The sequence below is a fragment of the Vigna radiata genome, unplaced genomic scaffold (assembly GCF_000741045.1).
Source record: "Vigna radiata var. radiata cultivar VC1973A unplaced genomic scaffold, Vradiata_ver6 scaffold_354, whole genome shotgun sequence".
NCBI classification, from domain to species: Eukaryota; Viridiplantae; Streptophyta; class Magnoliopsida; order Fabales; family Fabaceae; genus Vigna; species Vigna radiata.
Genome location: NW_014542191.1, coordinates 59,631 through 70,146, shown reverse-complemented (window position 1 = coordinate 70,146; position 10,516 = coordinate 59,631). Strand labels below are relative to the sequence as shown.

Genomic DNA, 10,516 nt, shown 5'->3' with positions numbered 1-10,516 from the left:
TTTGAGTTTTGATTCATTGTATACAACTTTTGGTCTACCATACGTTAATATCTAATTTCAATGATTTATTTACGGATATTCAAATTATAGGACTTTGGAGATCATATAAAATAGTTAGGTTAGACTTTTTTAGTTATCCTTATTTTTGTGAGTTTTTTTTAGTTCAATCCTGTTTTATTATAATTTTCAATTTAGTTCTAAAAAATACTAATTTGAGTACTCCTTCCATTAAATTGACTTAATGGGTTAAGTTTTTATGAGTTGAGACGTTGATGTGATGAGTTTTTGTCATCTTCCTCAATAGCAGAAACCCCAATAGGGATTTAGGATGGCTGCGCGATTTGGTGATAGCGGCGCCAAAGCACTGTGTGTGGAGGAATCTCACGATGGAAGAGGACCTCGCGTCTTAGGGTGGCTACGTGATTTGGTGATAGCGGCACTGGAGCGCTTTTGCGTCGTGGCGGAGGGGTGGTTGTTTGTTGTGGGGTGCGTTTCTGGATGAGGGGAGAACTCGCGGTGGAGGTTGGACGCCGTAGAGGGGATTGTGATTAGGGTTTTTGGCATCTGGTTCGCGAGAGGATTGATTGTTTGAAGGTTCTTGGATCGTGGTGGTGCGAAAACATTCACGATGGCTGCTTGAACGTTTGCTGGTTTGGTGGTGTTTGAATGATGGCGAGAGGGGTTGTGCGATTTTGGATTTCTTGGCTAATTGATTTTCTGACTCATGGTGGTAGATGGTTTCACGGTGGTGAAATTGTTTCAAAGAAGAAACATTGGTGGAAGGAGATGGAGGCGTTGTGGCAGTCCAGGGATGGCGCGAATCATGACCATGAATTTGGGTTCTCTAGTTGTTGAAGGTGATGGCAGATGATGGGGTTTTGTGTTGCGCAACAGCGACATTGAGGCGTGACAAGATGGTGGATGCGTGAAGAAGGTGGCGTTGGTGGTGGCAGGGCAACAAAGGCGTTACTGACATTCTCACGGTGGCTTCACAGTTTCGGCGCAGCAAAGTGGCGACAACGAGACCGAAGGCTTCACAACGGTTTACGGTGGCGATGCTAGGGTTTGCTCGTGGCAGTTAGGGTTTCACTCTTGAGGACAATTAGGGTTTATGCTGTTGGAGAAGATGATGCTGACGTGACAGGAGTGATGTGACAAAAACTGACCACGTCAATGTCCCAACTCATAAAAAACTTAATCCTGTTAAATCAATTTAACGACAGGAGCCCAATTGACTCAAATTAGCATTTTTTACGACTAAATTTGAGATTATAATAAAACTGAGGTCGAATTAAGAAAAATCTACAAAAATAGAGACAACTAAAAGAGTTTAACCAAATAATTAATTGAAAAACCAATTATGTTGGATGATGTTGCTTTTGGATTATAATATTTGTAAGGTTGCAACCATTTCGACTTCCACAATGTGGCTTGTTGCTCTAAAATAAATTATTTATTTGTTGAAATGAATAGGGTTAGTGTTGATAAAAGAGCTTACTTTAGTTAGAAGTTGTTATAATGTATTACATAAATCTACTAAACTTGGCATATAACTCGGTGATAATTTAAAAAAGGAAATTGGAACTTATAAATGAAGGTGCATGTTGTATGCATTTCTAAACATATTAGGAGAAGCATTAGAAGTGGACATCATAGTCCGTTTGTAAGATTTGGCCACATTAGATAAAAATGAAAACAATGGAGAAAGAAAGAAACGATTTTATTATATCAAATATGTGTTTACAGAGAATAGAAAAACAAATATATTCAAAACAGAAACAGAGCATGAGTCAGCCTATGCATGCCGATGCACTCGTAAAACGATGTGCTTAACACGCCCCTTTAAATTCATTTGGGTTTAGGAAGGCTAAGCACAAAGAGTTTAGGAAAAAATGAGAAAAGGCAGTGCCAGAAACTGGTTTAGTTAGCACATCAGTGATTTGAGAGTGTGCAAGAACCTGATGAACAAACAGTTCCTGTTTATGAACTTTATCACACACATAATGTAAATCCAGCTCAAAATACTTTGTCCAAGAGTGAAGATCAGGGTTGGCAGAGATGAGAACATTGCCTAAGTTATCAGAGAAGATGATCGGTGTGGAGGACTTGAGATGAAATTCGTGAAACAAAGACAAACATACATCGAAAGCAACGGCTGTGCTCAGGTATTCTGCCTCATTAAAGCTTTTGGAAACAACTTTTTGTTTCTTTGAAAGCCAAAAAAAAGGTTTGAATCCATGAAGATGCAATAAACTGTAATGGATTTTTGGTCATCTGGGTCTGAACCCCAATCGGCATCAGTGAAAGCACATAGGTTAGTGTTGGTGGATGGAGTGATGTGAAGCCCGTGAGTGATAGTCCCAACAAAGTAATGAAGAACAGGTTTAACTGCACGCCAGTGGGGAAGCTGGGGGTGATACATGTATTGACACGCTTTGTTTACTACGTAGTTCATGTTTATTCTGGTTAAGATCAGGTATTGAAGGGCCCCCACGATTTGTCTATGCAAAGTTGGATCAGGATAAGCAATGGAAGCATCAACAGTGAGCTTTAAAGAAGAAACCATGGGTGATGGTTGTGGATCAGCGTCCAACATGTTGGCTTTGGCGAGAATTTGGCGAATGTTTTTTGTCTATATGTGAGATATAAATCACTATTGGTGGTCTAGCTTCTACACCCAATTAGTGAGATATAGTTTTCACGAAGGTGTTTTGTATGTGTTATACACACACACACACTGTGATTTGCTTATTATGATTCAATCTTGTAATCAAAATCACGATTCAAGAAAAAGTAAAAAGAAAAAAAAAATATATTACTTCACATTTCAACATGATTTGTTAGTTATGGTTCTTTTACCAAAAATAGAAAGTGCCGGAGAAAGCTAGATAAAAAAACGACAGAATCCTTAAACTGAAAACTATAAAAAGAAAAAATGTCCCAAAGAAGGTAAGCAAGCTAGCTAGGTTATATACTTGAATGAAATTGTGTGAGAAATGTATTATTTTGCAGTTGATGTACTTGCACCTGCGCGTAAACATTAGAGTAACGTGATCAGAAATGTATAAGCATGTGTATGTTCAATTCAATTTATTTTGTGCACTTAAATGTGTACAAAACTACGTAATAATACCATCTCTTTTTGAGTTGGCAGATTTCTCTTCCCAAATGATATCACGCAGCCCAGCACATAGATCGCTGTAGAACTGTGAACAAGAAAAATAAATTTTGTTATTGTAAGAAAAATACAATGGAATGGAACAAAAAAAAAAAATCCTTGAAAATTGGGATTTATAAAAATGACCTCTTTAAAATCAGGGTTATTTTTTCCATCCCTTCGAACTTCAACCTTGAAAAGGGAAGGATTGACCTTAAAGATCTGAAAAACAGAAGTTAGAAAAGACCTTGAAATGGTAGTATATGTAAATCTTGAACTGAAAAACATGTACCTTAATAACCATTGATAGATGACCTTTATGTTCATCCGTTTCCCATTCAATTTTCAACTGAAATGTATAATAGGAAATATTATCAAAAGTAGAAATTAGAGAGCAAGTTATTAACGTTACAATCTAGTGTTGAAGAAAAATTTCTTACCTTGTACTTTCTCTTCTTAACATTAAAACCCATAGAAGCTATTGTACGTTCAATTCCTGAAATTATCTCATCTGGGGAGCATTTGGATACGAAACTTTTTACCCTTTTACCAAGTACCTAGGTGTCAAAAAAATCAAGTTTTCTTAGAGAATGGACCAAGTAAAAATTCAGAATTATCAAATTAGATGTATTCTTAGTTCTTAATTAGTAACACTAATAAACAGAATCTTATGACAATATAGTCAAAACTCAGAACAAAAGCTTGAATAAGAGTTCTTTTTCTTTTCCATGGAATGACTTGAAAGAAAATCTGATGAATTATTATTACACAGGAATTGATTAAACTAAATATCTTAAGTATATAATGTTTCTTAAGAATATCAACAAGAAAATTGGATATCTAACTAAATTTAAGGTTTTGTTATACCTTGTTAAGCAGATTTCCTACAAGATTGAAGCCAAGAAAAGCACGCATTATCTGAAATGCATTCTTGGGAACCGGTTCTGCAGGGTCCTGTGAAACCGGTTCTGCAGAGCCCTGTGAATCGTGTTCACGAAATAATGTACATTAACATGAAGGTAGAAACACAAGTTATGCTGAGTAATATTTAATCAATATTAAAGCTAATTAAAACGTTTTAGAGCTACTACAGACACTGAAACTTGCACTTACATCATCAAAACTTGCACTTAATTCTTGGGATTGAGGTTCGTTCTTGAACCATTCATCCTCCAAGATATCTTTAATTGCAACCCGCTGTTCCGTGGCATCAGAAGAGGTGGTACAATAACATTTGAATTTAATGAGTAATGGGAAACCGAAAATATATGCTAAACACCATATTTTCATATCATGGCTCAATCAAATTAACCATGAATGGAACCTGTCAAAGTACTTACTGTCGCTGGATTGGGATCAAGGATTCTCTTAATTAGTCTCTTTGCACTTGGAGAAAAAAATGAAGGACATGTGAAATCAGCCTTAAACATCTGAAATTTAAAAGCGGGCAGAGTTCAATTAATTACAAGGAAAGAAATATACATGACCAGCTATGGGTCTTTCGAGAGAAGATATACGCAAATATATAATATCAATGAAATATGTCCAACACATACAAAGAATTGATATATCTCCAATTCAAAATTTTTATAAGTTATCTTTATATGGTATTCAATTTTTTCAATTTTATGGGATTTCATCGTACAACTATTTGAGAATTGGTTACACAAAATGCTTATGATATTATTGTTCAGATTTGACCGTCAAACATAAATGAGTTATGCTAACAAAAAGTACAAGAATAGCATCAAAAACATTAAGTGAGAGTCACCTCTAGGCATAAATCGGTAGTGTCGTTACATTTGAAGGGTAAATATCCAGCCAATAGAAAAAAAAGAATAACACCACATGACCAGATGTCAGACTTCGCATCCTCATAGCCGATGTTCATTCTCTCCTATATATAAGTATGATAAGAGAGAATATATAGTGATATTATTACAAAATATGAGTGAGAGAAAGAGATTGAATTTGAAGTTTCATATACAAAAGCTAACACACCTCTGGGGCGATATAATGTGGCAGACCACGTGCTGTGTGAAGCAACCCATCTGGCTAAAAATAACAATTGGATAAAATCAATTAGCAAGTCAACATAAATGTTCTGAAAATTTATTCACCAAGAACTGACTCACTCCAACTTGTTGGGACAGCATATTTGTTCCAAAGTCCAATATTTTAAGCACTCCATCAGCATCCACTAACAAATTCTCCGGCTGTAATATATAGAATTAATAAAAAAGACATGCAGTAAATTAATATTAATCAGTTAACTAGCTCTCTGTGTTTTCTTTCATTTTCTTAGAAAAAAAAATGAGGAAACAAAGGAAAGGAACAACATATTATTGTCATAACACCTCACTCACCTTTAAGTTTTTATGGGAAACACCTCTACTGTGACAGTAATCCACAGCATGTATAAGCTGCTGAAAATATTTTCTTGCTTCTGGTTCTTCCATTCTCCCGGTGTTTGTCTGGTTCAGGAAAGCACCAAAAAAGTTACAATCTATATAGAGGATTCTGATCCCACATGAGAAGGCAAAAAGAAAAAAAGAGTCTTACAATTTTATCAAACAGTTCCCCACCAGTTACATGCTCCGTTACAATAAAGAACTGTGTTTTTGAATATATCTCCTACACCAAGATAAACGCATGCATCTATATAAGTCACTTGCAATGGGAAATTCGAAGATGAGGAAATAATGAAGTTATGCAACAGACGGTTTTTTCCATCTAACCTCACGCACATGCACCACATTAGGGTGTCTAATCATTTTCATTTTTAATAAGTTTAGCTCCATCTGCAAAGCGTTGAGCAGCATGAAATATCAGGTAAGAATGCATGGCCTAATTCATGCTTAGAAGACTGGAACACGGTGAAGATGAATGAAAGGAAAAGAACCTTCTGCAGCTCGTTCTTGGGTTGGTTGGAGAGAACCGCGTGCTTGTCGAAAATTTTGATGGCCACATTGTCTCCGGTTTTAAGGCAACGTGCAAGCTTGACGATGGAGAAGTTTCCTTTGCCCAGAGTCTGACCCAGTACATAACTTCCGACACGTGAATTAGTGTTGCTGCTGGTGCTACTCTCTGAGTGCTCCATCTTCTTCTAGTTTCTCTCTCTCTCTCTCTGTAGTTTCTTTTGCAGCTATATATATCAAGACCCTGGCTCTTGTTCTTGCAACCTTCGTTTTTCCTTCCTTTATCGAACCTTGAAAAGGAAGAAACAGCCTCGGGCAAACTTTGCAGATCAAGAATTATAATAATATTTGGCTGGGGAATTTTCTTGGTGGAAGAAGCAGCATGCGACGGAAAAGTTCTTGGTTGGAAGAAAGTGGCGTTTTCTGTCGCGGGGAAGACTTTGAAGGGGGAGAGAGAACCTAGTTTGAAGGCTAACGGAGGTTTGCAATTGCACAGCACCAACTCTATATATATTACTGGTTGAAGAAAGTGGTGTTTTACTTTCGTTGTGGTATTAATATTTTGTTAGGATTTGAAAATATTTCCTAAGCGACTAAATTTACATCTAATGAATTTCTTTTTTTATCAATAGACAGTGCATCTTTTTTTATTCATTGAAGAGAAGTTTGAAAGAAGTGATAGGAAGAAGAGAATTCATGTTTTTGAAAATATGAGAATGGAGGATAATGAAACTCAGAGTTTTTACTAGTAGACTTTCAATAGTTACACATTAAAAGTATTGGATGAAGGTGTCTTAGTAATATAGACCAAAAGTAAAATTAAACAATGTAAAAAAAAACTTTTGTTGATAAAAAAAGGGAAGAAACTTGAAGTGCTAAGATGAAGTTTTCATCTTATTCATGTTGCAAAAGGAAAAACTATACAAAAGTTCAAACCTGACACTAGGTGCAAAGATGAAATTCAATCATGGAAAAAACATATGGTCAATAAACAAGGAAGAAACCTAAAGAACATTGTACCTACCCATCTCCCATATATATACTCATATTTGGAGTGATTTCAACTGTTACGAATATTGAAGCGAAATCAAGTCATTTAGTGCTCAACGACCTCTTCGGTTGAGTAATTGACTTATAATCAAAATATAATATTCAAATATTTATCAATTTACTACCTTAAAGATTGTAACCAAATTCTTTTTTTCGTACTAGTTTCACTCATATATGCCAAAAAAAAGTTATAAATACATACCACAACATAAGATACGTATACATTCGATATTTTTTTCACATCATTGTCATTCTAAACCTTTTATTCATTGTCAAATAATCTTTTACATATGAATCTCCTTTATTACTCAAACTTGATAACCAAAACTCAACCTCAAATATTCCACTAGAAACAAGACTTTACTCTTTTCGTAACTTGTCCATTGACACCTTAGTAAAAACTTAGTGTTTGTTAGAGCACAAACAACCCTTATCTTTTTATTAAGTGTTTTTCACAACAAAGTGTTTTTTATCTGTAAAACAATATGTTTTGAAAATAGCACATCATATGTAAGATACAAGTGCTTTGTCTAATACACAATACAATACTTTGTAGTTTTTACTTTTTCTAATAAGTGAGGCCTCTATTAGACAAAAAAAACATACAATCTTTAAAGTTTACATTATATCTTAACGAAAATATCCTTAAATCTTATGTTGTGTTGCAGGGAATGTTCTCATTTTGCATACCAAGATGATCCATGCAAGCACATGTCAACATCAATATCTCTTGAGAAACGAGTTAAATTCATTTTGTTTCAACAACCATTCAAACACAAGTTATAAGACACTGTGCTAATAAATTTTGTCAACTATCATGGTATTGCTTGAAGCTGACGTTAACATTTAATGTTGCTTATGATTACATTTCAATCACATTTAACGTCTAATCTTAACTTTCTTGGATTGTATTTAAGATTATATTCATTGTTGTTATTTGATATTGGTTGAAATACCGTTATTTTTATACTTAAATTTGATATTAAACACATTTTTTTATAGAAACTAGCTTGAAATCGTGTTTTTGCTTCAGTTGAGAGAATAAGAGAGTTGAAGGTAGTGTTTTATGCTTGGTTTTCCTTGCTTTAGCAGGAATTAACATGAATTGGATGAAAGAAGTTGAAGTAGTAAGGAGTTGGACTCAGAAGAAGCTGGAAAAGTGCACAAAAGAAGAATCGCAGCTGACGCTAAGCGCTATTTCCACCGCTGATCAGCGCCATCCTCGTTATGGAGTTCTTTGCTTAACGCTTGAGCGCCAACGCTGAGGGGAAATTCAAGTGTCGCAGCCACCGCTGAGCGCCAGAGTCTACAGTGAATTCATTGTCACACGCCTGGATGTCAACGCTAAGCGTTATTTTGAGTATCGCACCTACCGCTGAGCGGCAATTCCAACGCTGAGCGCTGTCAACTGAGCCAATTTTCTGTTATTTTTAGAAGCTATATAAGGATTTAGTCGACCTAGAGGGTCTATCTTTTGACAGAAAGAGACGCAGAAACACTTTCTTCGCCGCTCGGAGGCGGATTTTGGATGCGGAAGCTCCAATCTACAATTTCTAGGGTTCTATCTTTCATTCTTTTCATTATTTTCATCTAGTTTCACCATGTCTATGGTGAACTAAACCTCCATTGTTGTTGGGGAAACGGTGTAATCCTTTGAAACTCTCATGTGTATTGAATTGATTCTTTATAATATATGCTTTACTTCATTAATTGTTAGGGTTTTTCCTCTACACTCTATGCATGTTTTGTTTAACTCATTCAATTGCATGATCATCGATTTTGTCGATATGGACACATACGGGGAAATCTAGACTTGGGGAAATTCTCTCGGGAGCAATATTACCTAGACATAGGGATGGGAGGACCGATTACCTTTAAGCTTCTGCACGAATGTAATGCATGATTAGTTACTAGGGGTACAACACATTGTGAACTAGTGATAACGGTTTAAAACACCGTTATTTGTGATGTGATTTTGATACTAAAAGCACCCTTTTTTACTTAGAAACTTGCTTGGACTCATACTTTTTCAATAAGTTGTGTGAATAAGAGAGTTGAGGTTAATTTCAATGATTTTATGACTAATTCCCTTTGTTTTGATAGAGATTGAAGAAATAATGGAAGCAAACATGAAGAGACAAGAAGATGGAGCTCAAAAGGGCCTAAAAAAGCACCAGAAGGAGAGACAACACGAAGCCTGGACGCCCTGAACCGAAGCTTGAGCGAAGAAAATCGATGTCCGCCACCCGGGCGCCCTCCCTGGCCGCCTAGGCGGCGGGGTCTCGAAGCTTGGGCGGCCAACCTGAAGGCTCGGGCCTTACATGAGGTGTTCTCACCGCCCGGGCGCCCGAGCATCGGCTTTTCGTGGATCAGGTCCTGTTTCTACTCTATTTCGACTCTATTGGACCTGGTCCTGTTTTTACGCGTTTCTGACCTTATTTAAAGGACCCTGGGGCTCTAGGATTTGTATCTCTGGCAGAGAAGAGCATAGCAATACACTCTTTTCTCAATTCTTAGGCTTTCTTTCTCATTCTCTTCCATCGTTCATAAAGTTCCCCCATGTCTATGGGGAACTAATTTCTATTAGTTGTTAGGGATGATGTAACCTTGTAAACTCTCATGTATTTGAATTGATTCTTAATTCCATATGTTTTTCCATTAATTGTCAGAGTAATTAATTTGTTTCAATGCTTGTTGTGTTTAACTCATTCATTAGCATGATTTATGAATTGCATGAGTTCCTAAAGGTTCCTTACAATTCAAGTTCTTGTTGAATTACTCTTTAGGGTTATATTGCTCAGGGATGAGGGTATAAGTTGGTCGTCATAATCTCCTTATCTTCACATCTTATTATCAGGAATGCTAGGAATTGTATGAACTGGTAATTTGGGATAGGCTTATGCACCGAGAGATAGGGTTTAGGTAATTTAATGAGTGACCATCAACCCGGACGGTCACCTAACAGACCAGACATTTAGCCATAAACCCAAGCAGTCACTTAAAAGACCAGACGACGTCCATTAGCCTGAACAGTCAACTGCCAAACTGGTTTATAGGCCATCAACCTAGATGGACAAGTAACAAACCGGACAACCAGCTATCAAATCGAACGGTCAACTAAAAAGTCGATGGCAAATCACCAAACTTGACAGTCAGACAACAAATCAGATGGTCGATCATAGAACTGATGATCCCAATAGGACCAAAGTATATCAACTCCAAAAAAGTTTTACTTAGGGTTAAATCATGATTAGTCATGTTTGGGCCATAAATAACTCACCATTAATTAAAAGCCAATCACAAAATCTATAAATAGGGGTTTGAGGTAAAAAGGTAGGTCACATATTAAATATAACACTAATTTCTTTTTGTTTAAGTTGATATGACTTTG

The 10,516-nt window shown here is 36.3% G+C and overlaps 2 protein-coding genes across 2 annotated transcripts; both read right to left on the bottom strand.

Annotated features, from left to right (window-relative positions):
- Positions 1-2,161: 2,161 nt before the first annotated feature.
- Positions 2,162-2,596, bottom strand: LOC106779228 (uncharacterized mitochondrial protein AtMg00810-like). The gene has a single exon (XM_014667300.1). It carries the CDS (start codon positions 2,594-2,596, stop codon positions 2,162-2,164), a length of 435 nt encoding a protein of 144 aa, XP_014522786.1.
- Positions 2,597-3,001: 405 nt separating this feature from the next.
- On the bottom strand, positions 3,002-6,257 carry LOC106779227 (CBL-interacting serine/threonine-protein kinase 23-like). The gene is made up of 15 exons (XM_014667299.1): positions 6,060-6,257; positions 5,896-5,952; positions 5,720-5,791; positions 5,524-5,631; positions 5,293-5,373; positions 5,159-5,212; positions 4,929-5,054; positions 4,498-4,587; positions 4,271-4,354; positions 4,025-4,135; positions 3,598-3,714; positions 3,450-3,506; positions 3,305-3,379; positions 3,134-3,206; positions 3,002-3,027 (listed from the first exon to the last, which is right to left on the bottom strand). Exons 1-15 carry the CDS (start codon positions 6,255-6,257, stop codon positions 3,002-3,004), a joined length of 1,329 nt encoding a protein of 442 aa, XP_014522785.1.
- Positions 6,258-10,516: the final 4,259 nt, after the last annotated feature.